The following is a 24,387-nucleotide window of genomic DNA, read 5'->3' as shown; positions in this document are numbered from 1 at the left end:
TCAACGATATCTGTGGTAAAGCACACATTATTGGTCTTCCGGTAAGCTCCTGAAAGCAATGAACTAAATGTAAGCGGATGAGCCGGACGTTTCACAGGACGGTGTAACGATGCGAGGACGGACGCGAGGTGGCGTTGCGTTACCAAAGCGAAAGCCGGCCGCAGCCGCCGGAAGGTGTGGGAGGCGGACGCTGAGCTAATTGGGCAGCACGGAGCGGCGCCGTGTGTGCACTCGGCAGCGCGCTGGGGTGCACGGTTTACGGGAGGCTCTCCCGCTTCCTGTCACACCGGGCGGCCACGTGTCCGTGCTGCTGGCGAGCTGCCTGTCGCATTGCGAGGACGCGCGCAGAAGTCAGATACTGTTTAAGGATTACGCCTTGGATCCGGCAACAAGTGTCGCATAAAACGTTTATTTACACTTTAGCATTACCGGTTTGTATTTTTATTAAATCCAGTTTTCATGCTGAGGCCCCGCTTTGTGGTCTTTGGAGGAAGGAGGCGCTAAACTTCAATTTAATAAGGATAAATTAAGATTATTCTCATTTAGTGTTCCTTCTCAGTTGCACGTTTTTAATTAGATTACACGTTTCGATGACTCTGGATCATCTTCAGATCTTAGTAGTAGCAACCCATATTGGGTTGTTGTTTTTGGGGGAGAAGACCAGACAGCGAGGTCATCGGTCTCATCGGATTAGGGAAGGAAGAGGAAGGAAGTCGGCCTTGCCCTTTCAAAGGAACCATCCCGGCATTTGCCTGGAGCGATTTAGGGAAATCACGGAAAACCTAAATCAGGATGGCCGGACGCGGGACTGAACCGTCGTCCTCCCGAATGCGAGTCCAGTGTCTAACCACTGCGCCACCTCGCTCGGTGCAACCCATCTTGTCTACTCGCAACCTCGTATTAGAGAACTCTGCGGTACGGATTCTGAACAGACATGACGGACTGCTGACGCAACTACTCAGGTGTAAAGATGACCCTGAGTGATCGAAACATGTAATCTAACTGAAAATGTGCAGCTGAGCAGGAAGAATAAATGAGAATTATCTTTAACATCTATACAGTTACTGAATCTCTCAAGACGATTATGTGGTTATAGTGATAATGAGGGTTAGTCTGATCATGCTATATGTGTTTTAGAATGCACCACATGCTGCTAACAAGTACTTCCATTTGTACTACTGCTTGCTATACACATTGTTTTAACTTATTATGTCTTTTAATTTTACCAAACATGTAACATGCAAAGGTGCTTCGAGGGTCTGAACCTTCTTGCACTAATCCGTTCCATTCTTTGGTGCTGTAGTCTATCTTACTGGCCAAACCTTCATAAATTTCGCTGCATTATATGTGTACTATGTGTGTACTGTACAATTCACTAATATCGGTTTAATGAGTACCATTCTAAGTTCTGAGGCACCACATGCAACGGAAGTCAGTTCCAAAGATGCTAAAGTAGCTACGATATAAATATCTTATGTACTTTAGCATCTTTGGAAACAATGATTTTGTTTTCGTTATCCATCTGCAGTTGCCCACACTTTGTGAATACTGATCGTAGTGTGTCGATCGTAAAACTTAGAATGGTTTTCATAAAACCGATGATTAGTGGTTTTTAGCTGGTAAATAACCTGAAGTTACGGTAGGATCCAGGAAATGTGGATACCAGTCTCTCGACAAATAATCCAGTTAAAGGCCTTGGTAAAGTCGAAGGCTTTAAACATACCATGGACAGCCGTGTTCAGTTGCGAGTTTATGCATGGAAGTGGCCCTCTATTCGAAGAAGTTCTTCACTCGAATAGAGACTGCCGGCTGATTCTGCAGAGGCTATCTAGATGCGGCAGGAGTATTCTTACTCTCTACAACACATCCGCAACGTTGTGGAGACGCCCGTCTTTTAGAACGTGTTGAGCAATGCGACAGTGGACTACAAATGGGAGAAAAAAATGAAAACGAAAAACAGAATTACCGTAATGACAGCGTTTACTGAAGCACAGAACTATACCCACGGAAAATTTTCCGTAGGCTGGATGGCAACAGAATTAATGATGAATTAGTATGCTGCTTGGTAAGAGAGCTATGCTAATGTTGGATACCTTCAAAACGTCACCTCGTATCTTAAGTAAATAACGAAGTTGCTGCACTGAACATAAGCCTTGTCGTTACACCTGGGGGTATAACTTCATGACTGAAGGTGCGTCATGTCGTCGTAAACAAAGTCGTTTAAAGACTATTTCCGAAAGCAGTATTCTTTAGCTTTTAGGAAGGGATCGTGCACTCATTCCATTTGGGATGACTGAAAAGCCATCAGTCAGCCTTATGTCTGAGTAAATTTTCTCTTTACGGTGTACAGTAACACCAGATAATATCAGCAAAGAGTTCGAGAAGTGCTGCGCGTCCAATGCAATGGAATGTAGCAAGGGTGACGTACATCGGAAGGAAAATCGTGGACAGTGTCGAAACAAATACTGGCAGTTAACAGTGGCATCGGCGAAGATTGTAATTAACAGTATCGTATTTCTGATTACATTTCTATATAAACAAACGTGAGTAAAGAGTGATTGCAATATGAACTGTTTTTATAAACGGGTAATGCGACAGTTTTTCCCTATTCCACACTTCCCTCCAAATTATGGATACTGTTTATACTTGAACGCGGCTTACAATCTGTCAAAAACGGCATAAGATCACTTGTTTATATATTTCATCGCATGATTCGTATCCATTGGCGTTTCTTGCTTCACTTACATAAATAACATCAAACTACTGCATGTTTTCACAGTTCGGCCAACAGTTTCGGTTACTATGAAGGAGTACAATGTGATGTACTTAGATATTTACACAAAAGATTCAAAAAATGCCAACGAAAACGGATTAAGTGATGACGTATGGAAATGTATAATGTCATACAATGCGTCTGGTGTTTTTAAATTTTCACCTGCTGAAACACGAATATTTTGCTGTGTTCCACATAAAAAAGACAAAGCCGAAATTACACTACTGGATTTCATAAGTAAATAAATTGTAACAGTCATAGACAACAATACATTTCTCTAATTATGGGTAGTATTCACTCCGATACAAAACCTGACTCTCCTTACTGATTACCTTTCAAAATATACAACAATTACCGCTGAATAACTCAGGTGTTCAAGACCAAATGAATTTGGAAATGAAATTTCCACAAGACGAGGCTCTAGCACTTTTTGAGGGCCACCTCTTCCCACTTCTAAATAACTTAGTGGCTAGAAAACATGTAGATTCCAGTGAAGAAGACAGAACAACCTTGGAGTGAAATTTACAGCCATTCCTTAAGAGCCCACCTGGGTTGGAATCCACACATCGGCAAATCTGGACATCATGCAGTGACCCTATAGAGGAATAAGACGCCTCTTAGGACAGAGGTTCGTCCGACCATTCAAATTTCGACGTTCCGGTGGGTGGTTCCTCAGAAAGGCACACAGCCTAATTTCGTTCTCATCACAGTCTTAGACCTGTTAGCACTCCGTTTAGAATTACCGAGTCTTTGACAGGAAATTGAACTTTATTAAATGGAATACTTAGGAATACTGAATATTTAAATTAAATAAAATAAACAGTATCACGTCGAAAACATAAATCTTGACACAAGTACTTGTAGAAAAATTTTGAAGATCATAACTTAAATACAATAACCTGCCAGAGGTATGGTGCAATAACTATATATACCGGTTTGGGATGGCTCTTACACGTCGTTGGTTGTCTGGTTCTGTGGAGTATGTTTCTGAGCGTAGCATTTCTCGATTGTATCGACTGGGAAGCATTCAACACGAAACGAAAAAGGGAAAGGGGAAAAAGAAAAAAAAGAAAAAATCGCCGATAACGGTAGGAGGCTATCGATTAGACTGTCACGTTAGCAACATTTATCACCTAACGTCGTAGCAACTGTTATCGATCTCGTCAATACGTAAGCTGAACAACATGCGAGGGTGGCGTTAATTCACTTGAATGAGCATTGAATGCTAATCTGTTCTGGCAAATAGCTAAGCTTATACCTACTTAACGGATGTGAGAAATTCATGGCTCTTCTTGAGTGCTCCGTGTGCTGAGAGATCAACGTGTTTACGGACATCGATATTTTTCCATCTATTATATGCAATATGTGTATAGCATAGTTTCAGCGGGGGCCTCTGAATGTACAAGTAGCCTAAAGGCTGGTACGTCTGCTAACACAAGCTGCAGTCACATTCATGTTCGGCGTCAACGTGCAAAAACCACTCACAGACGGCAAGTTGGGGCACTAATACTGGAAGGGATGTAAAGCGAATCAGGGGTTAGGGGGGTGTGGAGGGTGGGGGGTGGGGGGTGGGGGGACACGGGAAACAGTGCAGTCGTTGTCGTAAAGCGGAAACGGAGCGATTTAACTGACATACAAAAGGGCATGATCATTAGATTTCGGGCCAAGAGTGGAAGCACTTCCAGAACGTCTAAGTTTGTAAAAGTTCGCATGCCGAGACAACTGTAGTGCAACACGGTCCATAAATGTCACAGGTGAACGACGGCGATGTGTACGAGGAACTGACATGCAACTGTCGAGCACCTAGATGAACCAATAGGCTACCAACAGTAACTCCTCAATGACCGTTCAGCGAACGTTGCTGCTTATGGACCTACGCAACAAGCACCTGGTTCACGCACAACGCTGACTGCTGTTCATCGGTGACGAAGGCTGGAATTTGAACGTCAATACCGTAACTGGATTTCCGCTGAGTGACGACGGGTGAAATTTTCACATTAATTACGTTTTATACTCCCTCTGGCTGACAGATGTTGGTGTGTATGGCGCTGCAACAATCGTCTCAAGGCTTAAGGCTGGAGAAGGGATCGTTATACTCTGGGGAATTTCCGTGGGATTCCTTGGTGATCTCATCATTCTCGATGAACAATGGATCAACACAAGTATGTAGGCCTATCTGTCCCTGGAGACCAAGTCAAACCCTCAAGCAGTTTGTTTTACTTTGGGTCGATGGCATCTACCAGCAGGACAATGCAACGTGTCACACAGCTCTCAGTGTACGTGCATGGTTCGCAGAGCACCAGGATGAGTCTATCGTACTCTCCCAGCCACCAAACTCCCCGTATTTAAACCCAATCAAGAACCTATGGGAGTACCTCAGTCGGGCCTTTTGGACTACGGATCCTCAGCCGAGAAACTTACCGCGGCTGGGCGCGGCACTGGCGTCGGTATGCCTCCGTATTCCTCTCCGTACTTTCCAGAAACTCTTTTCCTGCACGTTCGCGCTGTGAAAGGTGGTTATTCAGGCTTTTGGTAGGTGGTCACATTAATGTGCCTGGACCACGTAATATCTCAGTGGAGATATTACCTTTAGCGTCTAGCGGCACGAAATTTATGTGAAGGAATGTAATCTATGAGTGATACACTGCGGAGAAATTTTGCTACGACGCGCCGTGAAAATGTGAAGACGTCGCGTCTCATCGCCTGTACACAGCACCTATTGAAATGGCAGCGACGGTCTTTTGCCCCAATTCTTTCCGACTCATTCATGGTCCAGGGCGCAACAGTGCCGGGACGGTCGTAACAAAAATCACAGCTTATCTTCCTCTCCACTGGTAAGCTGTATCTAATATTTAGATATCGGCTTCGACTTGGAAAATACTTCAGCAGAGTGCTATTCCAATTTACACGGAAAATTCGTAATTGGAATATGAAACCAATTTGATATGATGACTTGGGACTGATTCTGTATTTAGCCCAAGGAATTAGTAGTACCAGATTGTTCTGTTTATGGCGGAAAGTTTGAGAACACTCCACCACGTTTGGACAGCAAGCTTCTGAGGTAGTATCCAAAATTTACAGAGATTGATATTTACGTAACACGAGACTACATATTCAGGCGGTGAATGCAATTTTATTAATCGAAGAGGAAATATAAGGAAAAGAATATAGCGTAAAAAATAAAAATATATGAAGAGATCCAGCCCTGAATTTAAAAACTAATGCATATGAATGTTTTAGGTTGCATTGCAATTCAGTACCATTTACAACATCCGTCGCGAACGCCACACTTTCCTTGTGGCCCCGTAATGAGTGTGCGAATATCTTTGACACCTTACTTCCGATCTACAGTTGCTAATTCCATTTCGGCCAAAATCTGTATGGTTTCTTTTTATATCTCCTATGTCTGCTAATATGATATGTCGACCTGTCTTCTATGAACATGTCATTCGTTCTTGTAGCTAACTCGTCATAACAATACAAGCAACTTCTCGTGTGTGAACATTGGACAGTTGCAGCAAACAACCAAGGGCGTAAAAAATCTATTGCTGTCAATATTGAAACATAAAATCCACCGAAATTGGTTTAGTTTTTATGCAGCATGAGGATTTTCTGTCCGCAAGGATAAAGTTGTGCGTATTGGAAAAGTCTTAATGTGTACAGTTGACATCAGCAATGAATAGCACGTTTACCAAACTTCCGAGACCCCTCTTCCGTTGTTAACACTCAACACTTTCCACGGGTTCTTTGTCAGACATGCCTCCTTTTAGCACTGCTGCTCAGTGTAATATCCGTATCTTAACCACTTTTACGTTAATATATTTAGTTTTGTTACCTCACGTCTTCTTGTTCGTGGTGTGCACAAAGGCAATGACCGGATGTTGAATGCAAAATCTTGCACAACATTTAGATTTTTTCAGTGTGAAATTCACATGACATTAATGTCCACAGATGTTGTAACGGCATATTGTGTGTTATTTCATTAAGTTAATAAAAGAACAGAAGCGCTGAACACTATGTAGCCACACAGCAGATTCACACAAATTAAATATTCTATCAGGTTATATCTAATGCACTAGGCAGAGTGCTAAAATATTTTTGTGGGCTTTCTCGACCTAACGTTTCGTGTTTCAATGTTGGAGACATCATCAGAGCCTTTAACGACTCGTAAAGCAGTTACAATCTCAAGTAAGTTCAGCGTGCCGAACTGTTGACACACATCCATGCAACGGTCGGTGTGTTATTTTATGAGGCTGCTTTCTGAGTCGTTATACCCTCTGATGATGACTCCAGCATTGTGAGACGAAACGTTAGGTCGTGAAAGCCCACATAAATATTTTATAACTTCTTCGCTGACTGCAGTTATGAAGTACTTACTGACCTGGCGATTAATCATATGGCTAGAATGTTCGCAGCGAGTACAACCCCGCCACACCTCTCTCCTCCCTCTTGCGCGCCTAAAATCCCAGTGTTTACGCAGGAAAACAAACTCTAAGATTCAAAAGGTTACAAGATTTGTTGTACAGACACTCTAGCATTACAGTAGACTGGACGCAATTTAGTTTATTTGAACTAGGAAGGATTTGAGAGCAACCCTAGAGGGAACTAAGTGGTAGCGCCAGCGTGTACTCCCACGAGACGAACGATAATTGGCGTGCACTCAGGGCCATTACTTGAGAGTTATGACGCACTCTCAGGGAGTAAGCAGCGACGGACCAGGGAACAACGTCCAGCCGCCGGGAGTGTGCCTAATACCTCGCTGCTAATTAATAAGATGCCTGATTCACGGGATCGGGCGCGGCGATCAGTCTACGAAGTATAAAAGAACATACACCTCTTAGTGAATTATAAACGACTTTATTCGCTTGTAAACTCATTCGTTCGTTTAAATAATTTATAAAATGAATTTACTGCTTGTCATTTTTTATTAAAATTTATCAACACGTCGTGTTTCGACAGCATGCACCCATCATCAGCTGCTTTACGCTGAAGCTTATATTAATCAGAGTTCCATGCCTCAACGTGTAAGAACGAGACCCTTATAGGATCTCTTCGTTGTCCATCTTTCTGTCTGTCTGTCGGTCTGTCTGTCTTTGTGTCCGACTGTTATGAATTCTTTTCCTCTAGGAACGAGTAGAGTTACCAAGCTCAAATTTATGTCTTATACTAAGGTCTATGGTCCCTTAAAGCTGTAAAGGTTTCAAGCTTCTAACTTCTATCGAAAGATACGTCTGAGGAACTACTGTAGATATTTTGATACTGCCTTGGAATTCCCGGGACAAATATCTTGCCAGTATCGATATCGTTAACACGCAAAAATCTTTGAGATTCTCGGTTCCCAGGATGTATGAACTGTATAGACACATAATTAAGTTTGTACGGAACCAGCAGTGCGATTCCTACTCGCACTTGGCCAGCTTTTTATTTTTATTTTTTTTTAAACTACGGATTCTTTTGGAGAGTGATGTGGTTTATTTGCAGGACGTGCCAGTGTGGTTATGTACCAAAGTTTATCCCCGTACATAACCTCACTGACACACAACAAACAGAGCTCGTCAAACTCCAAAAGAATCTATAATTAAAATTAACGTATATTTAACTGAAACGTACCTGATGATCCCAGCATGCTGGTGAAAAAGTACCTGATGATACCAAAACGCGTCGTCCTAATAAATGTCAATAACAAGTCCCCGAAGCAGTAAAAATATTTTATTAATTTTGTAATACATTCACTGACTTCAACAAGTTTCACAGAACATGGATGAATCTAAATTTCTGAATACTAATTTTTGTGTCACTTGGTGGCTTCTTCGCTTTCATTAATTTTCATCCATTATTTCCTCATTCTGTCGCAGAGGAAATTCAGTTCCTACTCGCAGGAATAGCACAATAAAATAAAATTTGGAGTAACTATTTATGTTTCTCTGAAAATAAACAGTCTTAGGTCACGTGACTTACCTGCTGAAGTCGTTCCATAACGAACGATCACATATAATTTATCAGAGGTTAAGATTCATGAGTGATGTAAATGGCTCAAAACTATCTTAAGTGACAATAATTCGGTGTATAGCATACATAAAACCTTTACTGCATTCATACTGGAGGAAAACCCCTAAAGAGAATCAACTGATAGGTACTGAACTCTCAAGAAGAGGTATCATAATACATGTTACTCCCAACACATTTCACTTCGTGGTATCGAGAGATGCTTTAAACCTTAACATGTTACTAACAGGGCAATGAATACCTGCGGCTGCTCGCTTCTGATGAATACACCTGGTCAAATAAATGGTGTAATACGTGACCCGTGTCTGTTCTTCTGCCAATATCATTCGTGTAACGATGAATTTTCTGCCCTCAAAGTACTGAAAAATGGGCGTTCCTATGCGTTAAAAGAACTGTTGGCAGTCGTGTACTGTGAAACCTAAGGCTCAGCAAAGTTCCCGCATGATTTCCGAGAATGATTTCCCAACTAGATTTTAAAAAATCCCTGCGAAATAAATTAATGAAAGTGAATGTTTTGTAAATACCCTTATGGTGCTCTTTTCAATGTAAAACTATTTGTACAATCCACTATGACAATTTTGGCCTTGTCCCGTTATCAAGTGAAAATATCTTTTAGCTCTTTTCGATGTCAGTTTGAGTTTAGTGTTGACGCAGTTAGGAGTTACGTTATCGGCTCTACATTATTAAATTTTATACACTTTGTTTTCGTCAGCAGTATTACCTTCGTTCAGTGTTATTGCAGACATAAAAGGTTTTGCTGGAGTACCAGTGAACGAATATCAAATGGTTCAAATGGCTCTGAGCACTATGGGACTCAACTGCTGAGGTCCTTAGTCCCCTAGAACTTAGAACTAGTTAAACCTAACTAACCTAAGGACATCACAAACATCCATGCCCGAGGCAGGATTCGAACCTGCGACCGTAGCTGTCTTGCGGTTCCAGACTGCAGCGCCTTTAACCGCACGGCCACTTCGGCCGGCGAACGAATATCAAGTAATTGAAAACAACAGAGTGTATAAAATTTGATAAACTAAGAATAGCCATCATATCAGTGTAAAAATGAAAACGACTTCGACGGCATCGAAACGAGCTATAAAGCTACGCTGCCGAAATTGGAATAGTGGGCTCTACAAATAAATAATTTTACAGTCAAAAGGCTACCATTACGTTATTTACAAAAACGCCAGCTATGAGAGGTTGACAAGTGAATAACCTGGAACAGGTTCTTTCCATATAATTCTAAAGATACTTGACTAATGTTATACCGTTCGTCTGGTGAGCGTTTGAATATTAAAAGCTTTGTTTCCACTGTTTAGTGAGCTAAAAGTTTTGGGAACTGATGATCAGAAAACTCGGATATCCACTGTGGTATGATTGAAGCTGTTATGAAGAATCGAAACATGAACAAAGGGCGAGAACGTTACAGGGTTATTCGGTAAGCGTGATAGCGTTACGGAGATGTTTAGCAAACTCAAGTGGCAGACTCTGCAATAGAGGCGCTCTGCATCGCGGTGTAGCTTGCTGACCAGGTTTCAAGAGGATGCGTTTCTGGATGAGGTATCCAATATATTGCTTCCCCCTACTTATACCTCCCGAAGAGATCACGAATATAAAATTAGAGAGATTCGAGCGCGCACGGAGACTTTCCGGAAGTCGTTCTTACCGCGAACCATACGCGACTGGAACAGGAAAGGGAGGTAATGACAGTGGCACGTAAAGTGCCCTCAGCCACACGCCATTGGATGGCTTGCGGAGTATAAATGTAGATGTAAACATAGAGTTGACAGGAGAATATCATGTAATTACCAAATATAAAAATAACAGGTTGCAGATGTATTTCCAGGAGGATTTACCCCGCAACTCGTAAACATTTGAACAATGTCATGATTTACCACCACTATACGTTCATAACAGTTTTTCATTGATCAACCAGCTTCGGTCCACGGACCATCATCAGATTTATAAAAGCATTTACATCATACTAGGCGATATAAAATCAATGGTATGATAAGTGAATACATGTATTTGTCTCTGTTGTAACGTAGTGGTTTAAATAACATCGTCAATCAAAAAATGAGCCAGGCAGTAGACTCATTCATGCTAAATCAATGCTGACTGTTGATACAGCGTGAATGAGTGTTCTGTCGGGCACCTTTTTTGATTGACGATGTAATGTATGTCACTGCGGTACAACAGTGACGAATTAAGGGATTTTATTATGTCGCCTCTGAACTTATATCGTCTAGTATGATGTTGTAAATACTTCTATAAACCTGATGATGGTCCGTCGATCGAAACTGGTTGTTCAATAAAGAAATTTTATAAGTAGCTCTTTTTATAAGCAGCTCTTGGCGTTAAGTCGTGACGTTCCTCAAAGTTTGCAGATTACTGATGCCGTGTTGTGGTAAGATATCATGCCGACACCGAGATAGTTGGTCAGCGCTTGCAGTATGTCAATAGCAACATTTTCTGCAGCTAAACGTTGAGCAGTACAGAACATAGTTTTTCCTCTAGTGCTTCCTACTGATCACTGGACTGTACAAAAAATATTCAATCAGCGACGTATACTATCAAATGTAGTCTTCAATCTTACGTTTGTAATGAACAAAAGAGCCTGATCTGTTTGCAGCGCAACTTCGGGCAGTAGTTTGCTCGCCGTATGTGTATGCTACGTCGATCCCGAACATTCGAGTACAGACAGTAATTGCTTATCACAAGTAATGAGCTTTCAGTGGAACACAGTCCGCAATATGCTCAGCCGCAGGTGGGCCTGTATCCCAGCGCGCGCTGTGTCGTGTGGGGAGACGGCTCACATGGGCTCCGCTCTCGCTAGCCGCGTGCGGTCCCTCTGGACAATCGAATTGCGCGCCACGCATTACGCTGCCGTTCCCAGCGGGCGGCAGAGTTTGTGCCGCCAGTACTAATCGTTCTCGAATGCAATTCTCTGTCTGCGTGCTAGCGCAGACCCAACTTGTGATTACTTCCTGTCGAGAACGGAAAACCCGAGGCAACTGGTGACCGCCAATTACATGCTGTGCACCGACGAATGTGTGTTTCCGCGAGCGGAAGCACTAAACCTAAAAAATAAAACACATGAAAAAAATTCATTTGCCAATGTCACCCTTATATTTCCAGTTAATTTCCACCATACTATGTTTCAGTCTTGACGTGAAACTCAATGCTCTGCACATGCATTAGCTTCACCATGTAAGTTCAACCTCCTCACAGCGGAAAGCGTATCTCTGATTTTCATGTTATTTTTGTAAGTCAGGATCTTTGTTAGACCAGAAATCAGTATTCTCAGTTACTACATACCAGACTAAAGGAAAATAAAGAACTTATACGGCTAGAACGACGTAGATCTCAAGAAAGTTTTTCTATCAGTAGGTTTCATGCGATGTGTAATTTGGTCATAAAAGTGCAATCCGAAAATGTAGCTCTTATTCGTACAGTACTGCACAGTTTTTATTGGAGATGATCGTTCTTGCTCTCTAGTAGCGCATGCTCCTACCGCAGTACGGAAAGCTTCAGAGCAGCAAATTATAAACAGGACGTGCTGTGCTTTAACATATGCGCCACCGTCACGTTTGGACTGAAATAAAAGTCAGGAAATATACAAATGGCATTCAAACATCGTCGCAAAGTGCAGCTGAACCAACACATGGGTAATGTGATGTGATATGCGAGTGACAGCTTGGGTACTTAGCTGTGACAGAACTGTGTGTGTGTGTGTGTGTGTGTGTGTGTGTGTGTGTGTGCGTGTGTGCGTGAGAGAAAGAGAGAGCGCAACTGCTCAATCTCGCAATAAATGCACAGAGGATTTATTTCCTTTAAACAGCATTCAGTATATATTACAGACATTCTGATTAGGAGGCGACCTGCAAACTGCAGTATTTGAAGAATCGTTTCAGATCCAAGATCGTTTCTAAATATATGTTTTGAAATGATGACCGATTTTTACAAAACTTTACTGTCACCTTCGGATCTCGTCTTTCAAATAATAATTCTGAAAGATGTGATCCGTAGATGACAGCAAAGTACTGTTGAAACCGGTCTTCAATTCAAAATAAATATTTGAATGCGATCTTGGCTCTGAGGTGTTTCTTCACACATTAGGCATCTTTTCACTCAAGTAAACTCCAGTTTTCATGAACAGATGGAAGGTCGTACGACAACTGGTGTATCAGAGATACTGCCATGTTCGCCCGAACTCGCCCCCCAACTCCTTTCTCAGGCGCAACAATATGGCAATAACAACACTGTGTTTGCATAGTTTATAGGTATTCTACAAATGTTGTTCTTCTTTGATGACAAGAACAAGACAGTGTAACGACGCGCTTACATTTCACTACCGAAATAAGGAGACTTTGCGATTAACAGTCTGCCGCTCTATACCTAAATCGCATTTAAAGTCTTTTCTCCTTAGGACGCCAGCTGCAGGTGGGCGTCACTCGACCCACGTTGTTGTAGTGCTGTCACCAAAGAGAGATGGAAGCGGCAGAGGGGGTGCGGTACTCACGTATCTGGTGGGCGGCAGCCTGTTCCGGGTGTGCACCATGGCGGTGGCCGGGCTGCGCCTAGCTGCTCTGCGATGCACGCACTCCCAGCTGTGGGCACCACGACGTCCGCCGGCGCCGCGCGTCACACGCACACTGTCTGCGCTCAACAGCCGCGCTGCCCAGCGCCTCGCGCCGCCTCGATACTCGCGCCCGCGTCGATACTATCGCTACCCGCGCACGACCTCTCGACCCTGCGCACGATGGCTGGGTAACATCGGCCGCTGGCGGTCACTACGGCGTTAGCTGGCCGCGCGGAGACATGTTCCCAAAGTTATCGCTCTGCCGTGTTAATGAATGTGTACTGAGTGGATTATCCGGCTAGGGGAATTCGTTCCACTCGATATTAGACCGACTGAATATGACGATTGTTCACGAAAACAACCTCTTTTAATGATGTTTTATTCAACTTACAGACGTTCAGTCCTTGTCTTTTTCAAAGTACTTCCCTACTCTTATCTTACCACCTGACCATGCGATGCCCCCACTTCGCTATGCTGTCCTGGAAAGCTTCTTTAAGAACATCTTCCAGCGCCAGTGATCAGAGTATCTTCTCACTGACATCTAATCGGCATCCTTTCATCACTGCTTTTAGTTTTGGTATCCAGAAAACTTTTCTTGGAGCAACACGTGGACAGTATGGCGATTGGGAGAGAACAGTCGTCTGTTCATACAACTTACTGGAAGGCAGCTGGGTGACGTCATCGACAGCCCTCGATTTTTAGACAGATGCAGATCCCGTCATTTCCAAGACACAAGTGGTACGAAACAGCACTGTCAAAGGACATTTTAATCCTCGGTAGGCACATCTACTCTGACTAGCAACCACTATCTTCTGTACTAATAACAAAACTGTAAAACCGCCGTGTTTGCTTTTTCTTTTAACTGTGCTTATCTCCAAAATTACTGGACGAAGTTTCACAGGTAACTTAAGCATAACTTGAGGCAACATATAGGCTATTGGCTACCCTTTGTAAAAATCGAATCACGTTAAAAGAGAAAAAAGAGAAAATTAATCGTGATTTAAAATTTTATGTAAAACGGTCGTGGTTGTCTGTTTGAACATATTAATCTTCAAAATTACCAGTCCAATTTTCATGGGGTTTTGACAAGTAACCTTAGAATAGCTTGGGGAAACATACAGGATTTATTTCATCAAAATCAGAACGCTATGAAAAAGATAACATAATTTAAAGTTTTATGTACAATCGTTCGCTCAGCTTAGCATTTCGGATGTTTAAGTATCAGGGCGTACTACACCAAGAACCGATAGATGGCGTTGTTAGTTTTCTAGAGACAGTGGTATCTTCGGAAGTTTACGTCAGTTACAGAAATTAGCGCCTCTGTCATATCTTTAAGAATACAAACTGTTATTGAATTTACTTGGCTACTACATACGGACTTACTGATTTCACTTCGTGCATTAAAAACTGAAAGCCAATTTTGTTTGCTACGAAAAACGAATTTACTAACTTAGCTTTGTGATTTTGACACCTAATGATTGCATTTCGATTTCACTACGTCTAAGAATAAAAATTCCTAGAAAATGGTCGAACGTTTCTGAATATACCAGGACTATGCGGTCTCAAGAAACCAATGAAGATCGAGAGACGAGACTTGCTGTGACTCGAGGTCAGGTTTTAACTAGTTTTTTGGGAACTCTTTCTTTGAAAGCGAGGCGCGACGTAATTGTGCTCGAGAAAGTCAAGCATTATCTATTTCCCCAGAGCCCTTCACTGAACAGAGGCTTAAAGTTACTTCGCTCCAGCGTAAGATCATAAAAGAGGAAATTTCGATGGGAAGTGGCACAGGCGAGGGAATTTTTATACACCGAATACTGCTTATTTCTAATAAATTAACCATTTCGCTTTAAACGTGTACAATTTCTGGAGAGCTTATTTTGTGTCATGAAAGCACAATGCCAAACTCTGTACTGCAGGTGTGGACCTTGGTGGCAATTGCTTTTTTGCATTGACAGCTGTACTTGGCTCTCTCCCAAGATAGTTAAGGAAACAAGCCCTTCATTCATGATCCGAAACATATTACTTCAAACTATGAGTCGAAATTAAATTCCAAGCTTACGAAGTCGCTCTCACTGTTAGCTAGCTGGGCAACTCCGGGTTTCTCAGCTAGTACGGCGTATGCAGATAGGCAACTCATCCACCGTAAACAGCTAGCGGCAACATACAACCTAACTATCGAAAGTTAATATTTATTACCAACTGGTGAAGAAGTAGCATTAACACCGATTTGATAAGGGACAGAGCAGGATTTCAAGAGAATTGTAGCAGATTGGTTCAAATGGCTCTGAGCACTATGGGACTTAACATATGTGGTCATCAGTCCCCTAGAACTTAGAACTACTTAAACCTAACTAACCCAAGGACATCACACACATCCATGCCCGATGCAGGATTCGAACCTGCGACCGTAGCAGCCGCGCGGTTCCGGACTGAGCGCCTAGAACCGCTAGACCACCGCGGCCGGCAATTGTAGCAGAAAGCTCCATATCTATTTATAAGGTCGCTGGTTACCCTATTCTCACCTCTTTCCATAACAACGCTATTCCAATAGTTGGAAGTGCACGGCATAATCTCTGAGTTTTTATAATACACTGAAGAGCCAAAGACGCTGGTACAGGCAGCATATTCAAATACAGCGCTGCGGTCGGCAACGCGTATTAACACACATCAAAAATGTTTTGCATCACCCCAGTTGCCAGAACTGCTGAAGGTAGGCGTTGACTGTGGATATCGTGTCGCAGACACAGTCCCTTTGACTGTTAAGAGATGTCGCTAAACCCACCCAAAGAAGTAAGCAACCATGCATGAGCAGGGCTTATTAGACGGAGGGGGTCCCACAGCCGATCAGTTCCAGTCATTCCACCAGGAGGTACACGGCTCGCGTTGTTTGTAGTTCAACCATGCTTAAAAGGTCAATATTGCGGTTTCATCGCGTCTGCATTGTTTCTTTGTGACAGGAAGGGTTCTCAACAAGGGAAGTGTCCAGACATCTCGGAGTGAACCAAAACAATTTTGTTCGGTTCTGGAGGAGATAGAGAGAGACAGGAACTGTCGATGACATGCCTCGCTCAGGCCGCCCAAGCTGTACTTCTGTAGTGGATGACAGCTATCTAGGGATTATGGCTTGGAGGAACCCAGACAGCAACGCCACCATGTTGAATAATTCTATTCGTGCAGCCACAGGACGTCATGTTACGGCTCAAACTGGGCGCAATAGGCTGCATGATGCACAATTTCACTCCCGACGTCCATGTCGAGGTACATCTTTGTAGCCACGACATCACGCAGCGCTGTACAAATGGGCCCAACAACATTCCGAATGGACTACTCAGGATTGGCACCACGTTCTCTTCACCGATGAGTGTCACATATGCCAGACCATCGTCGGAGACGTGTTTGGAGGCAACCCGGTCAGGCTGAACGTCTTAGACACACTGTCCAGCGAGTGCAGTGGAGGTTCCTTGCTGTTTGGGGTGGCATTATGGGGAGCCGACGTACATCGCTGGTGGTCGTGGAAGACGCTGTAACGGCTGTACGATACGTGAATGCCATCCTCCGACCGAAGGTACAACCATATCGGCACCATATTGGCGATGAAATCGTCTTCGAGGACGACAGTTCGCGCCCCCATCGTGCATATCCTGTGAATTACTTCCTTCAGGATAACGACAACGCTCGACTAGAGTAGAAATTTTGAAATTTGTGGTCTTATAGGACCAACCAGCTGAGGTCATCGGTCTCTAAGCTTACACACTACGTAATCTAGCTTTAACTTACACTAAGGACAACACACACACACACACACACACACACACACACACACACACACACACACACACACACACACATGCCCGAGGGAGGACTCGAACCTCCGACAGGGGGAGCCGCGAGGACCGTGACAAGACGCCTCAGACCACGCGGCCATCCCACGCGGCTGACTAAAGTGGCCAGCATGTTCTCCAGACATCAATCCTATCGAACATGCCTGGGATAGATTGGAAAAGGGCTGTTTATGGACGACGTGACCCACCAACCACTCTGAGGGATCTACACCGAATCGCCGTTGAGAAATGTGAAAATTGGACCAACAGTGCCTTGATGAACTTGTGGATAGTGTGCCACCACGAATACAGTACGCATCGATGCAAGAAGACGTACTACTGTGTATTAGAGGTACCGGTGTGTACAGAAATCTGGGCTACCACCTCTAAAGGTCTCACTGTATGGTGGCACAACATGCAGTATGTGGTTTTCATGAGCAATAAAAAGGACGGAAATGATGAAACTTCCTGGCAGATTAAAACTGTGTGCCCGACCGAGACTCGAACTCGGGACCTTTGCCTTTCGCGGGCAGGTGCTCTACCAACTGAGCTACCGAAGCACGACTCACGCCCGGTACTCACAGCTTTACTTCTGCCAGTACCTCGTCTCCTACCTTCCAAACTTTACAGAAGCTCTCCTGCGAAACTTGCAGAACTAGCACTGAAAGAAAGGATATTGCGGAGACATGGCTTAGCCACAGCCTGGGGGATGTTTCCAGAATGAGATTTTCACTCTGCAGCGGAGTGTGCGCTGATATGAAACTGGACGGAAATGATGTTTATGTTGATCTCTATTCCACTTTTCTATACAGGTTCCGGAACTCTCGGAACGGAGGTGAAGCAAAACCTTTTTTGATGTGTGTAAAAAATGGTTCCAATGCCTCTGAGAACTATGGGACTTAACATCTGAGGTCATCAGTCACCTAGACTTAGAACTACTTAAACGTAACTAACCTAAGGACACCATACACATCCATGCCCGCGGCAGGATTCGAACCTGTCACCGTAGCAGCAGCGCGGTTCCGGACTGAGGCACCTATAACCGCTCGGCCACAGCGGCCGGCAAATGTGTGTAAGACAACAAGTGTTTGGCGCAGTTGTTAGATCGGTTACTGCTGCTACAATGCCAGCTTATCAAGATTTAAGTGAGTTTGAACGTGGTGTTACAGTCAGCGAATGAGCTATGGAACACATCGTCTCAGAGGTAGCAATGATATGGAGACTTTCCCGTACGACCATTTGACGTGTGTATCATGAATATCAGGAATCCGGTAAAATATCAAATCTCCGACATCGCTAGGCTGGAAAAAAGACCTTCTAAGAATGGGACCAACGACGACTGAAGGGAATCGTTCCACGTGACTGAAGTGCAACCCTTCCGCAAATTGCGGCAGATTCCAGTACTGGGCCATCGGAAAGTGTTAACGTGTGAAGCATTCAACGACACATCATCGATATGGGCTTTCGAAACCGAAGGCCCGCTAGTGCACGGTTGATGAATGCACAAAGCTTTACACCTTGCCTGGACCCGTCAACACCGACGTTGGGCTGTTGATGACTGGAAACATGTTGCCTGGTCAAACAAGTCTTGTTTCAGATTGTATCGGGCGGTGTACAGGTATGGGTACAACCTCATAGATCCATGGACCCTGCATATTAGCAGTGGACTGTTCAAGCTCGTTGAGGCTGTGTAATGGTGTGGGGCGTGTGCAGTTGGAGTGATATGGGACCCATGATACGTCTAGATACGAGTCTAACTGGTGACACGTACGTAAGCATCCTGTCGGATCACCTGCATCCATTCATATCCATTGTGTATCCCGATGGACTTGGGAAATTCCAGCAGGACAATGCGAAACCCCACACGTCCAGAATTACTACAGAGTGGCTCCAGGAAAAAATGGTCTGAGTTTAAACACTTCCGCTGGTCACCAATCTCCCCAGACAGGCACATTATTGAGCATATCTGGGATGCCTTGCAATGTGCAGTTCAGAGGAACTCTCCACCCCCTTACGGATTTATTGACAGCCCTGCAGGATTCATGGTGTCAGTTCCCTCCAGCACTACTTCAGACATTAGTCGAGTCCATGCCACGTCGTGTTGCGGCACTTCTGCGTGCTCGAGGGGGCCATACACGATATTAGGCAGGTGTACCAGTTTCTTTGAGTCTTTAGTGTACATTAGAAAACCGGTATGAAGACAGTGTTCTGCAGTAGCAGATTTGATACGATGTTCTAGACGTGTGTGGTGCTTATGGTCTATAAACCGGTCATCAGAGTCCTGATAGTGACCAATGTATGACGTGCCAAAAATACATGGTGTACGCTATGGCACCGCCTTGTACGTACCTAGATCATTCTTTATAAACTCTGAAGGGGCACTAAGACGATGGTCTAAATGCGCAGTTTGCATAATGTTTCCACAGAATACGACCAAAGACGTTCGTACGTGCATAAGGGAACATACACATAGGCGCCCCTTCGTTTTTTTATCACTCATCCGATTCACAGTTCATCGATAACGGAATGCACGTCTGATCTATGTTTAATTATAACCATTCAATCGAAAGGGGTGCCTAACTCAGGTGGGCTACGCAGTTGACAGACTTTCAAAGTCTGATATGATACTTGTCATACGAACTGAGGTACGATCTGGATGATGACAGTTACTAGCCTGAAGATACAAATGAGTGCTATTTGGCTTCTTATAAACGCATTTCCAAATGTACTATCAACCTTCCTCCAGACCAACACAACAAGGAAGAAAGGCAGTATTACTTTACCACCTCAAAAGTGAAGCGAATATCGAGATGAATTTAAGTCCGATGATTTCCTTGCAAAACGCTCGCTCGTTGAATTAGTACCTTGAAAACGACGGACAGATCACTCGTCGAAACAATGGATGCTGTAGCTGGGGAGTTTCATAATTTATGCTGGCCTGCTCTTTTCAACAGACTAAAGCAGATGGACTGTACAAGGTCTATCTGTAATATGCTACGAGATTATTGTACAGACAGGCTGGTACAATTGGAAAATGCCGCAAATAAAATTGCGAAAAACACCAGCAAATGCTGCGCGCAAGGTTCTGTTTGTGGTCCAGACTACTGGGGTGCTGGCATAGAGCCATTACTGAATCAGCTTTGGAATATAACAAACAACAAAGGCTGCATCACCTATGCAGACGATGTGCCAACAAAAGGATTGAATTAGAAAGAAAAAGCAGGGAAGTTCTTGAAAGACTAAGTAATTGCTATGCAGGAAACAAACTAATGGTAGCAGCACAAAAAAACAGTTTATATTTAGTAGAAGGGACGTTATCAAGATCGAGAAACCCTGCAGTCAGAATAAATGACCAACCTGAGGAAAGATATGTATGTACCTTGGTATAGATATCGATAAAAAAATAAAACTTTCGTGCACATTTTGAAAACGCCTGCCGGGGAGGCACTAAGACCATGAACAAAATAGCAACAATTAGCCAACGAAGCTTTCTCCTGACTTAAAGTGCAATAACAACGTACCATAACGCAACCTTATGCGCTGTTGTGGTCTAAGGGGTCGAGCGTTTGGGATCATAGGCCCAGAAAAGTAAAAACAGCACACGTTCCACGGCGAGCACAGAGAAGTGTACTCTGTGCGTGACACACGCGTATAGAAGATCAGCTTACTATTTCTGGAACTAATCAAAAGAAAGGTGCAGTAATATTGGCTCAAAAATACCGAATATCATAAGGTAAAGGAGATACTGGGCACGAGATCAGCATCAAATAAGTAAATAAAAGCATGCATTGGTACAGAATGGCAAGGGATCTGAGAGAGGGAAGAAACAGGGAGGAGAATGTACGTTATTCCCTAACACAAAGGAAAGATCTAGAATATCATATGTCCGATCAAGGAAGTTGTATACTACACGTCGGGACATGCTCCATATCCTGGCTACTTACTGAAAATTCGACAATGCACTATAGACACTTATGGATATGGAGCACTTGGCACCCTGGACTCATCGTCTCGGAGTGTGCCATTAGACCTTACAAACCAGGAGAGGAACGTCTTTGGTATTATAACAGTCTAAGGAACGATAAACTGTGGCGCAGGTTAAACTCGCCAACAGCTACATGGCCGAGAGACGATCAAGAAGAAGCCTCACCTAATGACAACGGGACGCGCCACGACAGAACATCCACCTACACTAGCCTTCCGGAAACAGGGAGGGTATGAGCCTCGGGGAGGACCAGGAAGGATTTCCTGAGATCCTGACAGCCACCTCCCAATCTCTGCACCTTGGGTGGCACAGCAGCACGACCCCTGTCATTCCTGAGTTGTGACTTAGCGGGCCAGAGGCTAACTATGAAGACAAAGGAGTACAAGTAAAGTAGTGTAACGTACTGTAGTGCTGTGTTGTGTAGTGTTGTACAGTAGTGTACGCCACAAATATAGTTCACAAGATATGTGATGTAGCAATGCAGCATAGTACAGTAGACCAATGAAATGAAATGAAATGATCGTATGGCATTGTTGGCCGGGAGGTCCCACGCGGGGAAGTTCGGCCGCCGTATTGCAAGCCCATTTTAGCTGACGCCACTTCGGCTACTTGCGTGCGTCAATGATGATGAAATGATGATGAAGAACACACAACACCCAGTCATCACGAGGCAAGAAAATCCCTGACCCCGCCGGGAATCGAACCCGGGACCCCGTGCGCGGGAAGCGAGAACGCTACCGCAAGACCACGAGCTTCTGCTTTCTGGATTCCAGATGAACATGTGCGCCAGATGCCCAAAGGGAAGAATGAAGATTTTTTTAAAAATTACAATTTTTGATATGGACTTTTTCACATGATACACCATATCACTGAGTTATGCATACACATCTCAAATTATGTTAAAATTTTACGCGCTTCTTTCACGTCAATTCAAATACAACATTTGGTCTGTACTTGCATCTAGATGAGCCACTAAAAGACAATATCAAATAAACAAATAAATAAATAAAAAACGAAATACCGGAGGTTGTGGAAGATGACACCCGGCTATATTCCCGTTAAGTTGCTTAAACGTTTTATACGCTTGGAAAGCTGACAGTCATGTGAAATGGCAGAAAACCATCGAGTACAATAACAGGAGATAGCCCTACAGCCTTACGCTGTACGTTGGTTTTAATCCGGCGCTGTTTACTATCGCTTCTTGTTCTTAATTTCTGTCGTATGCACTCAACAGTTGTTTTAAACAGTAAATGTTCCAGTGCTTTCGTGAATAACATGGCGCCAAGAAGTTTTTCTGATCTTAAATGCAATTTTGATCCAGTAATATAAGGCATTTAGCCTGGTTAATGTAACTTCGCTTTTGTTACACGTTTCAAATAAACAATAAAAGGAATATTTCACTTTAAATACTTCACGTGACAGGGCTGCATTCGTAATCCAGCATTTTCCTTAATAGGGACTGACGAAACTGACGTTCGGTCCATGCCCACTTCCTGAAAATACGGAAAATACTTTGCTATGTTTGGTCGGTTTCAAATCTTTTTTGTCATAGTGTTCACCCAGAGAGTTTCTGGTAGGAAATCTTAAGTCGAATGGCAGAAATGAAACCACTAAAATAAAAGTAATCGGCGCAACGACAGTTCCGGTATATAAAAGAAAATATCGATTTAACGAGTCAAATCTCGAACTAAATATTGATTCTTTTACACCTTAGACTGTAGTCAGAGAGATTAGTACACCCATAAATGACGCAAGCTCCATTTTTGATCAAAAAACTTCCATAAGAATCTAATATTTAGGGCAGCTCACATGGCGGACGTCGGCTTTTTGTAACGTCATAACAACTTCCCTTATTATACACTATGTGATCAAAAGCATCCGGACACCCCTAAAAACATACGTTTTTCATATTAGGTGCATTGTGCTGCCACCTACTGCCAGGTGATCAGTAGTCATTAGACATCGTGGGAGAGCGAAATGGGGCGCTCCGCGGAGCTCACGGACTTCGAACGTTGTCAGGTGATTGGGTGTCACTTGTGTCATACGTCTGTACGCGATATTTCCACACTCCTAAGCATCCCTAGGTCCACTATTTCCGATGTAATAGTGATGTGGAAATGTGAAGGGACATGTACAGCACAAAACCGTATACGCCGAACTCGTCTGTTGCGTGACAGAGACCGCCAACAGTTGAAGAGGGTCGTAATGTGTAATAGACAAACTTCTATCCAGACCATCACACAGGAATTCCAAACTGCATCATGATCCACTGCAAGTAGGTGGAAGGTGAGAAAACTTGGATATCATGGTCGAGCGCCTGCTCCTAAGCCACACAGCACGCTGGTAAATGCCTAATGATGCCTCGCTTGGTATAAGGAGCGATTGAACAGAGAAAGAACGTTGTGTGGAGTGACTAATCATGGCACACAATGTGGCGATCCGATGGTAGGGTAGGATGGCGAATGCCCGATGAACGTCATCTGCCAGCGTGTGCAGAACCAACAGCAAAATTCGGAGGCTGGTGGTGTTACGGTGTGGTCGTGTTTTTCATGGACGGGGTCTTGCACACCTTGTTGTTTTGAGTGGCACTTTCACAACGCAGGCCTAAGTTGATGTTTTAGAACCTTCTTGCTTCCCATTCTTGATGAGCAATTCGGGGATGGCGACTGCGTCTTTCAACACGATCGAGCACCTGTTCATAATGCACGGCCTGTGGCGGAGTGATTACACGACAATAACATCCCTGTAATGATCTAGCACGCACAGAGTGCTGACCTGAACCTATAGAACATCTTTGGGATGTTTTGGAACGAAGACTTCGTGCCAGGCCTCATCGACCGACATCTATACCTCTCCTCAATGCAGCACTCTGTGAAGAACTGGCTGCCATTCCCAAAGAAGCCTTCCAGCACCTGAGAGAACGTGTGCCTGCGAGAGTGGAAGTTGTCTTTAAGGCTAAGGATTGGCCAACACCATACTGAATTCCAGCATTACCGATAGAGGGCGCCACGAACTTGTACATAATTTTCAGCCAGGTGTCGGGACACTTTTCATCACGTAGTATACCTCCAATAACTAAAGCTGCTAACTGGTAAATCTCATGGTGCACACTCGCTGTCATTGTGAAATAAATACGCCTTTGGCCTCGGTCTGCATATTTTCTGGCACATGCTATTCGAAACGCTTGGATGACTGTTTGACCTTGAGGCAACATTTCGACATA

General features: G+C 43.7%; 1 protein-coding gene across 3 annotated transcripts in view; it reads right to left on the bottom strand.

The window, feature by feature from the left end:
- Positions 1 to 13,419, bottom strand: part of LOC126256943 (gamma-1-syntrophin) — an 804,587-nt gene extending 791,168 nt beyond the window's left edge. For all 3 annotated transcript variants that reach the window (XR_007546465.1, XM_049955524.1, XM_049955522.1), the window contains exon 1: positions 13,299 to 13,419. Coding sequence is in view for 2 of the 3 variants with exons in the window: in XM_049955524.1 (XP_049811481.1) it covers positions 13,299 to 13,337 (39 nt within the window). In the remaining variant the exon portion in view is untranslated. The remainder of the gene's footprint in view (positions 1 to 13,298) is intronic.
- Between the last annotated feature and the right edge of the window lie 10,968 nt (positions 13,420 to 24,387).

The sequence above is a fragment of the Schistocerca nitens genome, chromosome 1, assembly GCF_023898315.1.
Source record: "Schistocerca nitens isolate TAMUIC-IGC-003100 chromosome 1, iqSchNite1.1, whole genome shotgun sequence".
Taxonomy (NCBI): Eukaryota; Metazoa; Arthropoda; class Insecta; order Orthoptera; family Acrididae; genus Schistocerca; species Schistocerca nitens.
Note: the sequence above shows the minus strand (reverse complement) of the source record. Positions and strands in the feature narration are given on the sequence as shown.